The sequence below is a fragment of the Myzus persicae genome, unplaced genomic scaffold, assembly GCF_001856785.1.
Source record: "Myzus persicae strain clone G006 unplaced genomic scaffold, MPER_G0061.0, whole genome shotgun sequence".
NCBI lineage: Eukaryota > Metazoa > Arthropoda > Insecta > Hemiptera > Aphididae > Myzus > Myzus persicae.
In genome coordinates, this window is record NW_019102013.1 from 21,626 (window position 1) to 45,078 (window position 23,453).

At 33.2% G+C, this 23,453-nt stretch overlaps 1 protein-coding gene across 9 annotated transcripts in view; it reads right to left on the reverse strand.

The window, feature by feature from the left end:
* LOC111030999 overlaps window positions 1-23,453 on the reverse strand; it is a 268,635-nt gene that overhangs the window by 13,921 nt on the left and 231,261 nt on the right. For 2 of the 9 annotated variants that reach the window (XM_022310755.1, XM_022310753.1), the window contains 6 exons: window positions 20,440-20,619; window positions 11,655-11,807; window positions 10,194-10,256; window positions 6,738-6,938; window positions 1,941-2,083; window positions 1,668-1,750 (listed from right to left, as the gene is read on the reverse strand). In XM_022310755.1, coding sequence (XP_022166447.1) covers window positions 1,668-1,750; window positions 1,941-2,083; window positions 6,738-6,938; window positions 10,194-10,256; window positions 11,655-11,807; window positions 20,440-20,619 — 823 coding nt within the window. Of the gene's footprint in view, window positions 1-1,667; window positions 1,751-1,940; window positions 2,084-6,737; window positions 6,939-10,193; window positions 10,257-10,299; window positions 11,439-11,654; window positions 11,808-20,439; window positions 20,620-23,453 lie in introns of those variants that run through there. The other 7 variants (XM_022310754.1, XM_022310757.1, XM_022310756.1 and 4 more) reach the window with 7 other exon arrangements.

The window sequence follows — 23,453 nt, forward strand, 5'->3', positions numbered from 1 at the left end:
CACTACCACAAGCACAAACGCAGTTTTTTTAAAAATGTCAAGTTTACAAATTAGTCAAAATTAAAGAAAAATATTTTTTAATTGCAATTGGGTAGTATTCCGATTTCATTAAGATAAATAATATCCAGCATAGGTTTCACTAGAACGAGGATACGAGACACATATCATTATATCAAGGGTCATAGGATACATGCAATCACCTTGCACGTGATCTCGCATCAAGAGACTTCTTTTTATGAGAATATCTAAAGTAAAATGTGTACGTGAACAAACTTCATACTGTGACTGACCTGAGGGAAATTCAACGGGTAATCAGCAAAATTGTGAGGTCGAGACGTCTGTGAAACAGTTATCATTAATATCAACGATCAGATTCAAGCTTACTCAGAATGCGAAGGAGGGATATGCTAGATATAATTTATTATTTAATCGGAATTCATTTTATTATAACTGTTATTAAATTAAATTTTAAATTTTGGTTAGATTTTGGCAATTCAGATATTATAGTAAACTAGCTGATCCCGTGCACGTTGTTGCCAGTTAAAAATGCCGACTCTATATGAGACTCGATGGTGATAATGCGAGCAGTATATTATGCCTACCTGCTGTGTATTATTGAAATAATATGTTTTATATTTATTTTGATTGCGGACATGCTATAAGCGATGCAAAAATTCAATTGCATGCATGCATACACCTGATCTGCCCGATGAACCACTGCAGGCAACCAATAAACCAAAAAAATAACCATTTCTACTAAATATATTTATATTTCTCCTATAACCAATAGCAACCGTATATAAACAAATATTTTCTTCGTAAATCTTAAAATCTCTGTTTGAGCAATTCCCCGGGTCGGACCTATCGGGTCCAATTGTGAATCTAGACCATCCAGGATTGCGTCTTGTTAGATTAGTAAAATAAAATAAAATAAGCTAAAATTGTTCGCGCGTTTTTTCTGGTAACGACAAAAACGGAAAATGGAAAGTGAAGTCGTAATAATCGAATAATCATATTTCACATACATAAAACCTAAATTTTATCTCTGCTATCGACTATTGCGTTGTATGTAAAGAGAATATAAATAAAATCGAACGGAATAAAAACTATACGAAAATTATCACTTTACCAAATTTAAACTTAACTTTATATAGAGAAACATAATATTAATAACTAATATTCAATACACGATATATTTCTCCATGTTGACAAATTTTTTTGTGTTGGTCGGGGGCCCCATTTTAACGATTAATTATGTCATATGGACAATTTTATAAGCTAAAGCTTGCTGCAGCTTTTTCAATTCGAAAAAGCATTCCGAAACTCAAAAAATAAATCATCAAAAAAATTTAAAAAAAAAGGTTTTTCCAAAATATTTTTTTCGTAAAAACCTTCTCCTTGCAATAATTAAGAACAATTTAAAAAAAAATTGAGCCAAATCGGCCCAGCCGTTCTCAATTGATGAATTGTTATATATTTTCGGCTCCATTTTTATATATAGAAGGTACATTTTTTTAGCGATTAATATTTTTTTTTCATCATTCAAACCACCAAACAGTAAAAAAAATAAAACAGTTCGAGTGAAAATCTAATTACGCACACGCACTGCACAATGAAAAGATCAATAGCAGCTCGAAACTAGTTATTCATTAAATTTGTGTACTCACTTCAAATCCAGTTCGTCTTCCCGCCGAGCTTTGAAATTGTACAGTACCACGTAGAGATTATTCGGTAACAGCCTGTGCGGTTTCTGAAAAAAGGACGAAAACAAATTTCTGAGTAGAGTGGGGGTTGTCGTAGTATACGGCTCACGCGCGATCTTAGGTCTACAGTGTAAGGCGCTGCATATTGTGTATTGTGTCGTAATATTATTTTATATTACCTATACATTCAAATCATTATGTATACGCGCCGTGTGTATAATTATTGTAATACTGTACTTGTGAATATCTCACCGGCGACGGGCACGGAGACGTACTTGCCGACGACAGTGATTTATCGTTGTCGTCGGGTAACTCGACGGAGCTCATCCGTATGGTCCTGGTGGACAGTAGACGCCGGTTGTGCACCGGGCTAGACGGAGCTGAAAACACGGACGAAAAACAAACGTAAGGCGGGCGGAAAAATCAACAAGTATAATGAAATAAAACAGCGTTGTCGTCGTACGACGTGGAACGCACGCGACATGTCGGGGATACGGTGGCAATACACGACGGTGACACACTATTACGTGTCATCGTTGTACAGAAACGACGGTGCAGGTAAACGAGCAATAGTAGGTATATGATGTATATAGGTAGGTAATACAATAATATTGTATATGTGCCACTACGACGCGGGCGCATCATACTAGTTGCCTCCCGAACTCGGGCATAGGTCGATAGTAATATTTTTTTATATACGAATCGACGCGAACGCTAAATTGGACATGAGCCAAATGCGTTCCTTATTTTTTACGGTCAATTTACCAATAATTGCGCTTTCCTTTTAGTTTTATCTTCAGGTGTATAAAAATATTTTCGTCCAATCTCATTCCACCGATGTTGAATCATCATATGATATGATATATGCAAATTCAATTCAATTAAAATCAAAAACTTATGTATTATTAATCTATTGATTACCTCCGAGGCGCTGAGTGGCTGGTTAAATACTTTTTGATTAAAAGAGAAAAAAATGTATCTATTTAAAATATTGATGCCAATTTGCTGACAATATTATGCGAAATTATCTGGACTTTTATAAAAAGTCATTAATCATCATTATCATCAACATAAACAATAGTATGAATTTGAATGTTTCATTTATTTTTATAAAATATATATATATACCTAACGAACGTTAATTGTTGTATGTTTTTATTTTATTTAAAATGAAAGTAACTTGAGTTATATTTTATACATATACCCTATAGGTCACTATTATTACTTTTAAATATTATCTTTAATTTACCACAATAATTGGTCTTTTAGCCTTGAAAACTACCGAGTGTTGCTGGTCTATCGACCCAAAAACGTTTTGAGAGCAGTCGATGAAAAGGTCATTTTAAGTGGAATTGGTAAACTAAATTGTATCGCCACCGAAAAAGGTTTTTCCACTTCACGGTCGACAGGTATTGAACAGTATCATGTTACTGTGATTAGCTACAAAACGATTCATAATCTTTCCAAAATCTAAAACAGAAACTAACACGGATAATATCGTCGTCGTCTGATATTTGTAATCTCGAATGGGTGGGCAGTAATATTAATATTTATGATAGAGTCGATATATTATTGTGATTTGTGGCACGTCGTGATCACGATATCATATGTGCAAACAGAAGATAATACATTCTTTATATATTCTACGAATTGATCACATTACAGGACAACGACCCTTTTTGTTTATGACTTAAGAGGACGTTATGCTCACATGTGTTGCCTCCGTCTCACGAACGTAAAAAATAGCAAACTTGTGTTCAGCAAAACCAATTTGATGTGTGTTAACTTTAATATTAGATCGAGTTGACCTACAATATTATCTATGTTTGTGCGTTGATTTTAAATGATATTTTAATTTTTGTACAAGTGGAGCATACATGAATATGTAAATTGTTACATTTCAAAAATGGGCATAATTTTATAAAAAAAATGCAAATATCATACAAATCTGGATCACAACACAGACGATGTTCTTATCCGTAGTTCTATAAAAGTAAAATTTACTCTAATATTAAATAAAGCTTACAATATGTAGTTGGTTCTGCCGAACGCAAATTGGTAAGTTTTTCGTTTGTAAAACAGACATACGGGTATGATGTCCTCTTAATTGGTGATGGACAAAAATGGTAGGTAACTATAATATTAAATTATAAATTGTACCGCACGTTTTCGGGAGGCAACTATATATATATAGTGTCAACTATATGGAGATACAGGTATATCTATCTAGGAGGTATTTCGTATAATTTGAGAGGTAACTAGTATGATCAACATTATATTATATACTCCAACAATGATACAGGAATCGAGGTGTTGCAGATGACTCTATGGCGGACGTGTGGAAACGACTAAAATAATATATTAATATAATGTCAGGTGTGAAAATATGTGTTAGATTCGTTAGTAATTATAATCATAGTAATAAATAATAATAATTGTAATAATAATAATAAAGAAACAAAAACAAAAAAACAATAACAATATAACGAATATAACAAAAGTAAAAACAAATAACGGTGTGTACATCATATTATATATATAATCAATGTTAGTGGGGTTCCATAATATTATGTTTATGGTTCTCTCAGTCGTCAGACGGCTGCAATAAAACGTAAGAAAAAAACCAAAATAAAAAACATTGCAATGCGGTCTGAAAATATAAGTTTGCGCACATGCTCCGCTCGATAGGTGTTTGGGAAACAAGGGGGTGGGGGGTCGACGACACTACATTATTATCCGCCCCGCTAGGGGGTTTCATCAACTTATATTTTCAGATAACTCCGCAACGATTTTACAGAACACAATATCATATATATATATAATATTATAATGTTACGTTTATTATTTATACCTATAATAAAATAAAATAATACTCAGCTACGCTACATGTCCATTCAACATCATTTTACGCAATAACTATCTCTCTTTCTCTGCAGTATTTAAAAAATAAATAATTTTAAATTCAAGTACGATATCAAAGCGAAGCGTATTATATATAATATAACAACATATCGGGTTTGCTTGTCTATTTTTTTTTTCGAGCCTTATCAACGTAGCGATTCATTACACCCTATGGAGCCGCGAGTTTATTCGCAAAAAAAAAAAAAACATTATTACACATACAATATGTCTATACCAAAAACAATAATAACAACAAAATAAAATACGATCTCCGCATACGTCACATACGTATAACAATAATATAATATATAACATTATAGCTCGAAAGAGCGAAAAGCCATTGTCCGTACAAGCATGCAGCGAGTAAAACCGCTATTATATTATAATATTGTCGCGTTGTACCCTCCTATTGTACCCATAGTTGTTTTAAATATAATGTTGTAATTATTTTAGTTTCTCGTGCTTTCGCTTTTCGTCATTTCCGTGCGCTACACACGCGCGCTCGTCGCACATACCACCTGCGGCACACGCGCGGAAACAAAATGACGTGTAATTATCGTTATATTAATCGTTTAAGTGTTATGTGTTAATCCCTCGCGGTACTATCATGATCAGTAGACGTGTCTTTTACACGTGAACAATTATAGCACAGTAGAAATCGAATAATATGAACGGCGCCGCAGCGGTGGGCGAGACTAAAATGTATTTGAACGGTGCGCGGGAGGTAAAAGGGCAAACAATGCGATTCAGCCATTTGCCGATTATTACGAAGCTGTCTTGTAGGTTATAGGTCAATGGGAATAAAATGTGTTCGGTGTAGTTTAGTCGATTCGCAGTCAAAATATTCGATTTTGTTTTTCATTTCATTCTGTCTCCCAAATTATCAAGCCGTTATGCAGTCGACTATTCAGTATTAAAACGTCTCGTCAACGAGACTTTTTTATCCGTCTTCCAAAAAGTAATGATCTCGAGATTTATTTCTGCACTATTTTACTAGCACACCGTTCGCGTAATATAGTGTAATATCAATAACTTTATTATAATAACGTTTAGTTGCTGTCAAACGATCTGGACATGTCCACCAGCCGTAGCGTATTATTTGCGTGGACTAAGCTCGAGAAAAAAAAACGATATCGGTAATGCGGAAAACTCAATCACGAGTGCATAATATTCGAATTTCGATGTTGGTCGACACGCGGTCATTTTTACCAGTTGTTCGATGTCGGATTACTCACTAAAGTAATATAATAAGTTTATATATACTATATAGTTATACAGTGTATATACAGCTATTAGCAGAGCAGTAATAATTACTATCGATAAAACGATTTTTGTTAATGCGCGTGTGCGACAATAATAGCACAATAGTTTATTAATTAAGGTATACCTACCGCCGTCGTTAAAATGCAAAACAAAAATAATAATTATTACACTCGTCTCCGTTCACATCAAACAACATATTATATCAAAGTAAACACACACACACACACACACACACACGCACGCATAACGCGTATAAAACTCGCCACAGAGGGTAAAATTAAGGAGGAAAAACAAGATGACCGTTAAATAAATATATATATAATATATATTTATATCATTATGATATTATAACCATGTAATAACATAATTTTATAATTATAATATGCCTTTATGATATTAACGCATATATAACATAACACACGCACATATAACACAATTATGTGTATTATGATATACGCTGAGCGAATCGATATCATCATATTTATAATAATTGCATAATAATATAAACAATATTTATAATTTGATCTACAGGCAAAATAAAATTAAAATGCTCAACGGTAGGTATATATTATAATATAGGCATGATGTAAGTACGCACACGCTTCGACGTTCGGAGGAGGCACTCTCGTCGACTGGGCTTTCCTATTTTAAATACATTTTGAATTCCGTGGACGTGCAAAATATGATGAGACGATAACCCCCTTCACGGTTGTGATGTCGTTATCATTGAGGCGAGTTACACGGTTTTAGAGCAATAATCAATATGATATTGTTATCGTATAATACTCGTATATTGAAGGTCTCGGAATTTTAGTTTTTTTTTTTAGTTCAGTAGCGGGTTCGCGGCGGGAAGGATCGCGGCATACGTACATTGCAATCTGGACGAGGACGAAGGATTTGAGTAGCTTTCCATCTGCTGTTGGAGTCCGGTGCTGCTGCCGCTGCCGCCGCCGCTGCCGTTGCCACTGCTGCCCATCCGCCGCCTTTGCGCTTGTTCCGCGGTGTCCGACGAGTCCAACGAAAAGCTCTTCATGCGCGAATTGAGTTTCGGTCGACGAGGGCTGTGCGGAGCTGTAAATGTCCACACACGGGTGGGGCACCCATGGTCAGAGAGAGCGGGCCGTGGGACGGGGGTGAGTGGGTCACGGCGGCTGGACGGCTGGACGAGAGAATCACACTGGCAAACTTCACACCCCGCTCGATCGGCAACACGTGTTTAGGATTTCACTTCCGAAGCAGAACGAAAATGGCGTCAAAATTCTCGGCATGTACCTCGATGATATCGGACGGTAAATAAACATAATAATAAATTATTATTAAGGTAATGAGCATATTATTTAATGTCCAAGGTATGTTTAAAGAAACGGTTAAGCGTCGCACTATTCCACTCGTCTATCCGCCTTAGAGTCTAAGGCCAAGATACTTGAGCGGACGAGTGTGACTAAAGGACACTATATGTCTGACAATCGACATAGACAGGTCAAAATGTTCTGCTTCGAAGCGAGTAACCAAAAACAAGGGTTGTCCGAGAAAACGAGCATCATCGAAAAGAGATAATAACCAGCGTTATGTCAAAATCTATGGTTTTTTCGAAGGTACGTCAATGATTTCCTTCGCCGAGGTCAGCTGATTCTCTCACCTTGCCGCCCACTCACACGCAAACTATTCGATAAAAAAAAAATGCTTCTAGGCCACTAAGATCTAAGACATGCTGCAAAATTGTAATACCAAGTTAGAAAAAATTAAAAAAAAATGAATTAAAGACTACGCGACATGCAAACGTTACTGTTGTCATCTGACCAACACACAAAGTCATTAATTTATATTATGATGTCATGATATAGTTAATACAGAAAGAAAAAAATGAGGTCTGTTGTTAATTGTCATCGTGAAGTCGGAAGAAAACGTGATAATGTTATATCGTCATGTATACACGATGATTCACGGTTTTCCGCACAAGCAATGTCAATGATAGAATTAATATGTCTTTTCATGATTACGAGTGTGTTTAAAAACGTGTTTTGTGTTTCACCAATCCACGGGTACTTACGGTAACATTAGTTTTTTTATTATTTGATTGAGTTGTTCTTGCATTTTGTGAACTCCTATTTAGGTTTAACAAATAATTTTTGAGATTTTTTCGTCTCATACAGAAAAGTAGAGGTTTTGTTTTATCAAAATTCTTGTGAAGATAATTCTTGTAGTATGTTTTAACTAAATGAGATAGGTTTTGTAAGTGCCCTTAGAATATTCCACACTCTACAACACGAAATATTATGTGTCAGAAACCGTGAAACACCATGTATATTTAATTATTTATAAATATGCGTTTCCGTCGGATCTCGTTGATTGCGGTTCAGATGAAAAAATGGTAAAAATAATAACCGTAATAATACATAGTAAAATTATTAATAATAAAAACTATATAGTGCGTACGAGAACGTAAATCGTAAGCTGTCATATAATTTATAATATATTGTATTTTAATCGACAGTATCTGAGAGCTTTTTTTCTTCGTTAACCGTTAATAGGTATACAATGAAATATTTTATAGAAAATTATTATTGAATTTGAGTGCGCTCGACAACGATTAGCCCATCATAAAATGATTACAATATGATGGGAACGGCCACTTAAACGTGACCTGATGATATAAATGTACATGTCGTAGGCCAGTGACGTATTTGAAGGAGTGGATTGGGATGGGGTGGGTGGATAGCGGCCCCTCGGCAGAGCATTTTTTTATTATTTTATCAACAATAGAACATTCATTTAATTGTAGTAATAAATAAACTAAAAAATGAATACAACTGCTAAAAAATATTCGCAAATTTGAAGGACCGGGAGCCCTCCACATAAAGTGTCATAGGCTCTACGAGATATTTGGTTTTTTTGATAAGAGGCTGTAGATACTTTGCCCACTTGGATTTTTTAATATTAATTTTTATCAAATCAGACAGACAATTTTCAGGCCCATTGCATGAATTAGAATTACTCGCCATTTCTTGGCATCTTCCCATAGTACCTACTACAAATAATTACAATATTATGAACCATACATAAAGAATATATTTATGATATAATACATATAATATGCATACCTTAAACAATATACACGTGAATAAATTGCAATTCTAAAGTAATTATCATCAACGAAGGATCCACGTGTAATCAATAGTTATTTTGTAAACAAAAACATTTAGTCAAAAGAAGAGAAGAATAGTAAAAATAAATAGAACGTAAACAGTAAAGCTAGAAAAAACCGGTCGTAAAGTCAGTGATAAAAAGTGAATTATAATTGAACATTCCAAAAGAAGAATTTTAAAAATAAAATGAAAAGTATAAATCTTAGTGATCATTATGTGTAGTTTAATATTATTCCATATATATTTCCATAATATAATGTTTTACACGGATTTTACAGGTGAATACATTATTTTGATCCCCCCTCCTCTGGATTTTTACCCCGCAGTTACGCCACTGGTCTACACTCTACGACACGCACATGCACAGGGAAGTTTTTCTAAGACACCAGAACAATAACTATAGTAATATGATAGCCACAGGGCGCAGACTTTTCGGATTCCGTACACTGATGGCATGCGTACCGGGTGAAAGCCGACCAAGGACAATAATTACAATGACATACGATTGTGTTGAACGAGCATTTCGACGACGACAATATATTTGCATATAATAAAGTATGATACACATAATATGCGGTAGGTAGGCAGTTAGGCAGGTAGGTAAGTACAAATGATGTAGGTATATGAGTTTTATTTTTTACAAGCTCGTGTGTGTGTTCGACATTTCGTTATGCTCATTCGCTCCGGAAAGTCTCGAACGACGAGGCTCTCCATAATATGTATTATGACAGAGTGCAATAACGAGGGTCGCTCGGTTACAGAAATGTTTGTGTCGATGAATTATGTATGAGTTGAATTTTTTAAAATCCCTTTGGTAGTTTTGAAAACGTGCACGTGACATTTTGATGGGCCTTTTAATTATTCAAACTTCGACCGAACGTATATATATATATACGTGTAATATGATGTATTATCAATCGGATGAGCTACTTCTTTAACCCTTATTTATAGGATTCGGGTGAAAGTTTCCGAAAGTGACGAGGACGTTCTTCAAGCAATACAATATAACAATGATATTGTCCAATGATTTTTCTATTCACGAAACTGTCCTACAACAATACTCGAGTCGGTGCACATGAATGGATTGTTCTAAACGGTGCAAACACCTGCATGTATTATATTCTACTACGACTATCATCAGACTATTTTTTTTTTTTTTGAGTGGTTGCTAAGTACAGACCGGTAGGGACTGATCGAGTCCAAAAATGCTTGTCTTGTCCCTGAGAATAGCAGGTGGTCTGGCCTTGTATATAGAAAAAAACAAAAACACGGTATAACAATGGTGATTTATAAAAGAATAAAGTTTAATTAATATAATAACAAGCTTAGTAAACGGGGAGTTGCAGTATAATATCGATGAAATTACATTTTTTTTATCTTTAGGAGGAGGTGGGTGGGGGGTCGGGACGTCATGCTCTTATATTGTAATATTATTATTATATAATAAGAAATATTGTTTTACAGAAAATGAAAAAGAGAAAAACTACCGTGCAACGACATTTGTATAATATATAATATAACAGATATAATAAGTAAATATTGGAAAGTATTTGTCGTAATACGTATTTCGTGACAATTTTAACGATCACAGCCATCATATCGTATATTACATACTACGTGTTAACAAATAAATTTATTAAAAGAGCAATATATATCATTTATGTATATATATATAGCGTTGACTAATAGTATTGGAAGAAGTATAAGTAGTGAAACATAATAAGTTATAGAAGAATAAAAAGCTCAGGCTTATATGGAGTTGGGGGTGGGGTAGCAAAAGTTTGTAGGGCACACACATTTATAATTTTTGTTTTTAACTAATATCAGTTATTTTAAGACGGGCGACACAGCTGACACGCGTCTATTAAATGGCAGAGCTCGGAAAAAATATGAATGTGCCTACGAGAAATTTATTTCAATAACAACATGTCTATGGTTAGGCGAGGGAGGCGTAATAAAGAATAATATTAGAGGCGCGTTTCTCAGACATCGTCAACTACACCTATAATATAATGTAATATATATTATAAATTATAATATTTAGGCGGGTACCTATCTATATTATCGTGAATCAACCGTTATAGGAATATCGCGGTATTGTTTTAAAATCTAAAAATTCACTATGAAATAACTCGCCTTATATTATAATGGAGTAATTTTAAGGGATATAGCTGAGGGGCGTGGGGTTGATAGATTTATGAGAGATGGTGCAAGAGAATATTCTGACAGCAGGCGGTCGAAAAACGTTATTTTTTAAAAGTTAAATTCTTCTTGGCCGCCATAACGGCACCGGCCATCAAGCTCCGTCTGTGTCCGGGTTGCAGCTGAAGGTCTACTGGCTGTTGCAGGTCTCCGTCTGGGGGTTGACTGGGTAACACTAGGGGTTGTCCAAACGGTCTCGTACCCGCCGCGTACTTAACCTGTTCTGTGTACGCGACAGGTAACGACGAGTGAAGAAAGAGAAAAAACAAAAAAAATAAAAATAAATAAATAAAAATAAATAAAATAATTGAAAAAAAGAATAGTAATCATAAATGTTTTTGAAGTGTAGGTATGTGTAAAAATATTGTAATAAAATAAAATAATAATAAAAAAAAAAGAATTTTGCGCTCAGAAGAAACAAAATGATATAAATTCGTACTTTCGGGTAACGATATCGATCGGCCTTGTGTTTGGGACCTGCCACCGAACATGGTAAAGCTCTTGACGCCGCCGAACAGTCTCCGCCTTCTGGGTGCTGCCGATTCCGGGAGTCTGCAGGAGGCCGAAGACGTGCCGACGACGTGTGATTCCGCTAGGATAGGACAATCACGATCGCGACATGAGAAATTCGCAATTTTTCGAATGGCTTTTTTGTTTTTTTTTAAAATTATAATGGCACACTATTATCAGTGCCATCTGAGGTACCGGGCCAATTTTAAGCCAAAATAATAAATAAAACAATAACAATATAGTAATAATAATACCTATTGGTTATACACTCTCGAAGAGAAGAGTGCATATATATTATATACATATATATATTATCGTAGGTATGTACATATTCATATATATATACGTACGTACATACATACGTACATACATACATACATATATACACACATACATACATACATATATACATATATACATAAACATACATACGTATATACATACATACATAATTATATACAATATACACTCCTGTAGATAACATATTTATATGTATTCATAGGCATATAAATGTAGATATGTATGTATTCGGATTTATAAAAGTATTAAATAATTATGTTTTATCAAAATAATTAAAGATGATAATATTATTTGTAATAATAAAAAAAGAGTTCAGCTTGCCCAAAGTCGAGAAGCGTTAACATGCAACGTTCACAAAACATCAACATAATAATAATCACAATAATAGTAAGCGCGACACGCCACCGTCGTATATGGTGAATATGTTATTTACAGCAACAATAAGCGAAGATATATTAATATCGTAATAACATATAATGACATAATATTATGTACCTACTACATGTCATCATCTTGTATGTCTCGGGGTGGTATTGTAAAAAGTGGTCAGAGAAAAAAAAAATTCCAATTTTTTCGGTGGTCGTCGATCGACGTTTAAGAGTTTAAATATTAATTTCGCTAGCGTGTACGATAGCAGTAGGTTAGGTACATAATATATATTATTATTATTATTATTATTATTATAATATCGTATTTTGTGTATTTTATGAGCACGGGCAGCTTGTCCGGGCGAATCGACGGCTTAAACACGTGCAATCGCCTCAATCCTCCGGACGCGCCGCCCGCGACCCGAGATAATATATATATACGTATCGTATTGTATTATTGAAGACAGATGACAGTGTGTCTACATAGTGATCTAGATAGATAGATAGATAGAGAAAGATACAGACAGACAGACAGACAGAGAGAGAGAGAGAGAGAGAGATAGAGACGACAAAAAATGTGTTACGATACAAATGCATGCGAAAAATCAAAAATACGGGGATCAAGTCCACACGTTACAACAACAACAACAACAACATAATCAACAACAACGACTTGGTCCAAGTCGATTGGTCACGTGTGCGGACGCGTAAACGCACACGCACGCACACGTACACTCACTCACACACATACACACGCACGCACACACACACACACACACACACACACACACACACACACACACACACACACAGCCGTGCAGACCTGAGCTGGACGCGATTGGCGGCGACGTGACGTTCAGCGTGGTTCCCGGTCTACCTAAACTGTTCGGGTGCTGCAGGTGCTGCTGCGGGTGCTGTTGCTGCTGTTGCTGTTGCTGCTGCTGCGATGGCGACGACCTGGGCAGTGGTTCGGTGGGCGGCCCGCCAACGGCCATATTCTGTTGCTGCTGCCGCGAACCGGAGGGGCCGCCGCCCGGTCTGGGCGACGTGCGGATCTCGCCGGCCTGCTTCAACACTTGGTACACTTGGTCGACCGGTTGCCCCGCGCCGTCCAGTTGCTGCTGGAGGCCGCCGCCGCCTGCACCACTGCCACTACCGCCGCCACCTCCACCACCTCCAACGCCACCTCCACCACCTCCACCTCCTCCACCAACACCACCAACGCCGGCACCGCCAACACCACCGCCGCCGTCCGCACCGGGAATTACTGCGCATACGGGTAGAGAAAAAAAGAACAAAAAAAAAAAAAAAATAGGCACACCACACACGTCCACGACGACGAAACAATACATAATATACACGCATATACATATACATATAGTATATATACGTGTGTGGGTGTGCATGTGCGAGTGTGTTTTTGACACACCCACATGCACGGACGCACACGTATATATATGATATGTGAATTCAAACGAAAATAAAATCATAAGAAAAAAAAATCAAAATTTGCAAAAATGTTTTTTTTTTTTTTTCTGTGCAATTGTTCACACCACTCAGTGTATAATATATAGGTTTACAATCGAAACACTCGTCAAAAGCAAACTCATAAACGTCGAACATGATATATTTTACATTTTTATAATTATTATTATTATTATATATATATATATATACACACAATGCGTTCAAAATTAAAAAAAAAATATATATCGTTCATTGCAGAGCTCTATGTGGCCGTGTAGCAAGTCGTGCGACTCGGTGGTCAAAATCACATTACACGATGATAACACACAGGTACACAATATCATAATAACATGATCACTTGGAGCTGACACCTATATACATGTATATTATATCGATACTGCAGTTGTTGTCGTAATGTTGCAAAGATCTTTACGAACAGTCGTTTCGATTTACACGATTGATATGTACCCGTCATGACCGTTACCTTCCATTAATTAACGTGTTACACTTATATTATGTAGGTCACTGAAAACTATGTGAATAATAATAGGCAAACAATTGTATTTTAAACGTAGAAATTATGTAGTTATTAATATTATTGCTGTTATTCACATGGTCTACACGTTTTGAGGCAATTATACTGAATATATTCAGTAAAAAAAAAACATAAAATATCTACAGTATATTATTTTTATTCGTAATATCATAATATAAATATCCTTACAAATTATGTACAACGATGTAAATAACTAATATTGTACGTTTATAACTTTTTAAATTCATCATACATATAATGAAGTCTGGTAAATGCTTTATTTGTTGTAAGTAAAAATTAAACACGTGGATATTTTGATAGAATTCTGGGAATGTGCGTCTGATAAAATTGGTAGTAGAATATTAAAAAGAATATTGATTGAGATACAAAATTACTCGGATCTTGATAGATTTATTGAAAACATTTAATTGTGATTTTGATTCCAAATTATTTTATTAATTTAACCTTTGTTTTTACGGTATCGCAAACAGGATGGGTTTAGTGTTAGATAAATATATCTGATCAAATATTTAAACAGTTTTCTGTATTTTTTTTTACTAAAAACTAATGAATTAAGGTGGTAGAATAATTTAACTACATGCCAAACATATAAATACTACTCTAATTATGCAGTTTCAAACGATAAATTTATAAGTCCATGTTGTATCAATCATCGTAATACATAAACAGTTAATTAATATTGAATAACGATTACTTATTAAAAGATTTTTAAAAAAAATGTATAAAACGATGTATCTATTATATAGTATTATGGCATTATTCTTCCCATTCATTAATCATTATGTAAACCGTATATATCTGAGATTAACCTTTATTATTATTATTATTATTATTATTAGGTATTGTTATTTATTAAATGTCGAGACTAAAATATTTAATCACTATAATTTACACTGTTACATTGTTCTGTAGAATAAATTACACCACAAATTAGAGAGTGGACAATAAATATTAAGAATGGAATATACGAATTACGAAATTTATACAAGATTTGCCATTTATAATAGGTATATGTGTGAGTCTGCCTCGACTCATACGTGATATAAATTGTAAATATTATCAAAACGGTGGCACGAAATGCATAGTTCTTTTAATGCGTTGTGGTTGTAAACAATTACAACAAGACACGTCTTTGCATATTATTTAATAATATTTAGTGTATCTTGAAGTATCGATATATTATATAGTTTGATTAATTCGGCATACAAAGTGACTTATGTACCTTTGCTCTTCGATACGTTGAACAGTATTCTGTTACCTACATGAACTGTACAATTGATGGTGATGAATTTGATCTATCAATATTTGATTATATCTATGCAAATAATAATAAACACTGTACATGGAAATCGCCAATCGGATCTGTTAATAAGTGGAACTCTTGAGTTGTTTCAAGAAATGTATGGCTGTTGTTTATCTTTGTAAAACGTATTATGTACCTATGCCGTTAGAGTTGGAATTAAGTGCATTTTTTTTAAACATTTTAATCTAAAATAAATAACTGAAACGAGCGTAAAATTATTTGTGGACATTCAGCATATTTTTTTTTTTATTCTCCAAAAACAAATAATTATTTCTAGGTTATTTATAAGTTTACACATTGTCTTATCTTATGTATTTATTAATGTACTGCGGGTATGATGGTATTGATGTACGCCGTTACGAATATAATTTTTTTTATACATTTTAATATTTTATACAACATGCATTTTATATCGTTTATCGTTATTATTTTATGGGGCACTGTACCGGAATTGGCTTTAAACCGTTTTTTACTTCCTTTTTAATATTACAAATTTGATTGGAGAAAATAAAAATTAATTCCATCGTCGCAAACACGTATGTATTTAAAAACAAACAGATATAATATGTACAAACTATCACATATCATTATATAATATTTCGTTCTTATTTCTGTGAAATTCGACAGTGAAATTTCATTTTCTAGGAACTCAAATATTTATGAAAGCAAGGAATTTTAATAAAGTCTCAGGTTAACAAATTATAATATGTCTGTATTTATTCAGCTCCAAACAGCTAGATGGAAAGTGAAATTAATGGAATAGTGAGAAGCAAATAATAATACAAATTATATACATACGACTTCATGGTTGTACGGCGATTAAACTCACGTCATTAGGTACATTAATTATTTTCTTTATATTATTATGATTTGCCGGGGTCCTGACATTGTATGTTTCTTTAAGGAATAATAATTTAATTATGAATTTATCGTTTTTGAATCACATGAATTATCGTATTATATTAGGTCAACAAAAATAGTTGAGTAATATAATACTCTCAAATATCTTGCCACGTCGTATTATATTGTTATGAATGTTATGATAGGTAAAATGAACTATAAAGTAATTGTGATTTATTGAATTTTGAAAACCCATCAAAATGTATTTCTTTTGTTTAAATTTATATTATAATTTGCACGTATTCACGTCAAACCATTAATTACTAAAATATCCTTATTGTTTGATGGTTTTTGATTTTTCTGGGTAACATGTCATTTTTATGATTATAAAATATGAACATGAGTTAATAGAAACTTTAAATTATATTATCCATTGACGAATAGCTAAATGCATTACACATCAGTAATAATGCATGTTAAGTAATTTTAGAAAAACCGAATTTCATGTAGGTAGAAAATATATCTAATAATTACTATTTATTCTAAAAACTGATATATTCGTATGTATATACTTATTTAATAATGCAGATGCGTAATATAAGAAATGTTAATATATTTATTTGCATAAAAAAGGAAGTAACAACTGATATCTGTGTAATCGATGAAGTAAATATGGGCAGGTACGATAAATATATGAACGTAATAATACTTTTAACAATGCAGCAAAAATATTTTTAATTTTGAGATTGGAATGAATATGAAATAAATAATCAATGACAAAATGAAAAACCATATGGAACTCAAAAATGATAGTCACAAACTCATATTTTGATGTATATTATTTTTTGTTGTTTATTCATTTTACTCCTTTATTACTTTGTTTTTCATTTCATACTTCGAAGACTTGAAGTAAATAATGATGTACATTAAGAGATAAGACATTTTTAATGCTCTATTTGACATAATCATAATCATCTACTGACTTGGGAATACAGACATTTTGGTTTTAATTAACGATCTTATTCAAATGGACAACTAGTAAGTAAAATATGACGTGACAAGTTGTTGAATGAAGTTTTTTTTAAAATCAAATAGTGGTTGGGATTGTATTAAACTTTAATGTGTAAAATATGCAATTAACTGTTAATAAAACATCAATATCGTATTAATTAATATAAATAATGCTATTGTTTGTTCTGAATTTTTGAATGGAGTGAGAAAGTAGGAAAATAAGTTTTAGAATATGCAAATAGTAGACTGATTTCGTATAGAATATGTTTACGATGGTTTATGTTGTATGCCTCATCCAGTTTAGTGCACACACACACAAATTAAATAAAACTTTGAAAATAAAGACCTCTGATCGCTATCGTAATAATAGGCCAATGAAGGAAATGAGCTGAGGCCGCACTTTGTAAAAATTGCATTTAAGAACGTAAGCACCGGTGTATGGGGGCAGCGCTGGTTTTGCCAGGACTATACGCATGACTGTTGTGTTTCTTTGAAACCCGTAATTTTGGTTTTTTTTTAGTGTGAAGAAATTTGACTTGACAATCGCAAACTGGTCTAGTAATTTGTTGAACTATTTAGTGGTAATCATGAGAAGATCGTAGAATAAAAAATAAACAAATCACCAGTGTTAAATTTAAACCTATACACCTAATATACGATTTTGATATACTTCTACAACATTTGGAGAATAATTATTATTAGCTGAGATAACTTTAATTATATAGAGATCGATAGAGTTACAGAAATAGAGGCTATAGACCTTCCCATGCCACCCGGCAACCGTCTCAGAAAGGGTCAATCTGTGTGTTTAGAGTAGGATGCGCCATAGACGATGACGGCAATGGAACGAATATTATAATAATATACAACTAAATACACACAAATATATATATATACACTTAATATTATAGTGTTGTAGTTTATGCAAACTTTGTACCATCTGTTTGTTTTCAAATAATTCCGTGACGCGACGAAGGGTCGTCCAAGTGTTAGATTTAAATTCAAGCGCATAATCTAAACCATTTGCAGTTTTAATTAACGAATATTGTTTGGCATTAAAAAAAAAATTCCGGACCTCTCGAGAAATGTATCGGATACGTTCATAGATGCTGGAGACGGGTGGAATAACCGATTTTTATGGAAAATGACGCAATTTACCGTGTGTGTTTGATATGACATGCAGTGGCGGTGTAAAATTATGGTCGTCGTTAGACGTTTAAATTTATATCGTACACTAATGTCGGGTACGAAATTCGCTTTGTGTGTGATATTGTGATATTTAAGAATATAATAATATATTTTCAGATGTAAATACAATTATAACACAACAATAATTGTCGTCCCGAGTTCGAAGCTTTGAAAATAATAATGTATACACTTTCACCGCCACTGAACACTGCATACTCACACACCGCATGTCACCACCGTCATAGTGTACAAGGAACGCCATGAGGGGGTGACAGTGGCCAATATATGGGGGATGTGCTGGGTGGTACGACAATAAATCGTACTCGGTGGACAGTGGCAAACATGAAGTTGATATTATTAGTGTGCTGCATATGCAAAACGTACACGGTCGACGCCACCCCACAACGAACCGTATATGGGTGTAATACTGTATATAATATTATAAAATATATATTTCGTATTTAATTAGTACGCAAAGCAATATTACATTATATATATACTACCACAATAATTACTTTATTTACTAATATTATTAATATGATATCAACACTTTGGGCATTCGGTTAATTGTGTACGGTGGTCGATCGTCGTGGTGATAGGTATAATGATATAATGATTTAACGATGATGGGAAATTATTACAGGTAAATAGTAAACACACAACCTACGTCTGATTAACACGTCGCACGATAGAAATTTAGTTACTCTGTACAGTGAACGTAGGTACCCACGGGTAACAAGTATTTTTTATATATATATATAAAGTAGGAAATAAACAATTAGACGTTTAAAATAGAAAAAATATATATATAAACACATCAATCAAACCGAACAGCGTGCATGGATTTACACCAAAAATAAAATAAAAATAAAAATAAAAAACCAGGAAATAATGATAAAAAGTCCGTAAGAATAATATATATATATATATTTCATCGTTATTTACAACCCTACTACGTATAAAACGTATATGTACACATAAATTGTATGTACACAACGACTTTGGAAAGCTGAATTTTTTAGTAATAATAAGTATTAAATAATAATAATGACGAAAATAAAATTTAAAAAAAAAATGAAAATAAAAATAATAACACTTCACTGCTTTGCGAGTGGGGTGTATATATATAACATATATATATATTATAGTTATTATAATAATATGTACATTGATGGTGAGTATTCTTGAACGTATATAGCATATATGTGATATTATACGGACATCATACACGGCATAAGCGTTATACGCACACCCGCATGTTGGTAAACCATATGAGTCGTATATTATTTCAAAAATCCAAAAGGACTGAGAACGTTTAATGAAGTACTCTTTTGTATGATATTAAAAAAAAAAAAACATTATCGTTCTGTGACTGAATCAATATTATATTGGTAATTTGAAGATTTTACCATGTCACACTTAAATAAATTACATTTAATGTATCAGAAACGTCTCCCAGAGACATACCTATCGGCAATATTATAACATGCGTGTGTCGTATAATCATTATACGTGCGTCCTGTAATATTATTTCGGCACGAGACATGGCCAATATAATAATATAATATAACGTCATGGTAATAATTATTATAATAATATTATAATAACACCATTATTATTGTGTATAGTTTATTATATTATCATTGTATGGGATGTGTACGAAAGCAATGTTCCGGCTTACCTTCGTCGTCGTCGCGGCCCGCCATGTTCATTGCCGCCATCTTCGTCTCGATCTCTGACGTAGACTTCTGGCGGCGCAACAGCCGTGACTTCACCTGACACCGAGTGGTGACTTTCTCCTGACAGTCCAAGTGCACGTTCATCTTGCACACCCTGCACTTGAGACCTTGTCTGGTGTGCCCTGCGAAAACAAGAGTTGCATTATTCATAAAGTAGTAATTATATAGTTTGTGAACGCGCGATACTCTCAGTAGCGTAAATAAAAAAAACAACAATTCAAATCCCGAGACATAAGAATTCAATACAAACTAATCTAAGCCTTAAAACATACAAATTACTCTCATGTGGATTCCCGACAGACGGGTATCAAAGAATACGAGTTAGCCGACCAACAGGCCCAAAACTGTCATCACTAATACCAGGGCCTACCTGTACGGCGATTTAAAAAAAACGTATAAAAGAGATTTAGAAAAAATATCCGTACGGAAGTAATATCGAAAAAAAACATAATTTTAAGTTTTGACCAACGTTCATAATTATAATGATTCCATTATTTGATTTGATTGTAATGCATTAATAAGCAACTTTTTACGAAATCGGAACGAATAATTGACTTATATACTGACGAATGGAATTGACAGTTACTACTGTTTTGAATAACTAAATTGTAATACGTATATTTTGTTTACGTTAACTTGTGTTTTTTGATATTTCATCGGAAATTAAACGGTGCGAGTATAATCTAGATCCAAAACAACATTTTTTAAAACGTCTTACCGTCAGCGCAAACTAAATTTTTTCGAGCATCATATTTATAATATTTACACAATACATAAACCTGGAGCACAAACGAAGGTTTCCATAATAATACACATGTATAGACGAAAAGATATCGTACGAAAAATAGTTCTTTGAACGATACGATTTCAACAACGAGATTACTCATAGTACCTATACCTATATAAGATTTGAAAAATTTATATATTTCCACGGCTGTGGTTTAATTCGTTTTTTTCAGGTGGTGGTCTTATCGAGTTTGTTAGAATCACTGGTGGACGGGGAAGTCTATCATATTGTATCGGTCTCACACGATTTTTTGAGGTATAACACACTAAAAGTTTGATTAAAACTTTCGGCACATCTTGCGTACGAGATAAAAAATATTACACATTTTCTATTAAAACTTTTGTAAACAATATACGAGCACGTTGTGTATATTATTATTATACGGGCTTAATGTACCCACACTACCCACCTCGTTGTATATTATAGTGTCTATACGATCAGACTACTCGACATTCTTTACGAAGTATGCTCGTTTTAAGTATTATGAATAATTTTCGACGTGCACGCTTTTTAAAGTTTTATTATACCGACGTTGGTGTATACTATACACACCTATACACTAGCAACCATAATAATATATAACATTCTAAAGATGTATAACGTGTATGTTTATATACTTTGTAATAAATTTTATTAATCGTCGTACGAGATTCCACGCATAACTCATACCTGCCGTTACACATATTTGCTGCAGTGGCGATGGGTGTATTAGCATTTCAGAGCCTCTTAAATTGTTTATCTGTGATACAATTATTATTACCCCGGTGCAGCAGAATCTTCGTCACAAAAATACTGGTGGTGCACAGGCGGTGTACATTTTCCGGCACTTCTCTCTTGGTCGTACCGTAGCCGAGTCGATGTTTCGGAATACACGTTTACCCGTTGGTGGTATGTGCCTGATCTATGTAATAGGTGTAACGCGACGTTTATGCAGAAATGCACATTGCAAAAACGAAAATATGTTATATGCGATACCTAGGAATTTAAAAATTAAATTCGGTTACGAACTGCAATAATCTTTACAGGCAATAAAGGTGATGTTCTTTCAAAATCGGTTTGATTTTATATGCATCATTCAACATTATGTTGAACGCGAGGTTTAATCATACAAGTTTTTGAAATCAATGTTGTCATTTTGCAGCGTTTAGAAATGATATACATATTTAATATTAAGTTGATTCAAACATAATATGAAAGTATAGGTATGTAAGTATGTTATTAGTCTTACCAAGGCTCGGAACTTTAAGCATTTGTATACATATTTGTTTAGAAAGTGTATATTGAAAATCTGATTCGATACAAATTTGATTCATAGTAAGTATATGTATATTACAAATACAAAAATGTTTGTTGCATAATTTTGAATATTTCGTGATTTTTTGTACAAATTCGCTTATTTTAGGTATAAGAACATTAATTATATGCGTATAATATCATAGAATTAACGTGAACAATTTTTTTTTAGCAATTTATACTTTTAATATTGTTTGACAAAATAAATTAATTCATCAACGGCTATTACTATTGCTCCCAAAAATAATATTATAATCTTTGTATCTACTACTGAGAACTTGTAATAGTGATCGCTGACCGGCCCGTATTTATTTTTATTCAAATTTACCACGATTAATATTTTGTACCATGATATAAATAAATTGTATAATCGTAGGTAATTAAATACATAAGCGTGCGGTATTATTTTTTTTTAAATTTCTTCTAATTTTTTTTCCAGACACCTACCTAATTAAAATTTTTAAATTTTGTATGTAAAATGTATTTTATTCAATAAATTGCATATTTTCCAAATTTTTACTGCATATTTTTAAGTTCCTAGCCTTGGTTACTATTTATTATTTAAATTTATAAAATATGAATAGGCACTTACATTAGTCAAAAATACAGATAGGTACCTAACCTATTTGTATACATTTTAAATAATTGTATGCAGTATAATTACATTTATACAACAATTTGGTATATTTAGCTATTGCCTATTTGTCAACTGAATGATATTTATTTCTAATTTTATATTATAAATAATAAAAAATTATTGAGGACACAAAACCCGTTCCTTAGCATTGATTATAAATAAAACAATATCCAATATACATATGTATGTACATAATATGAAGACCGTATATTATTATCTAATGCCATGTTTTTTTTTTT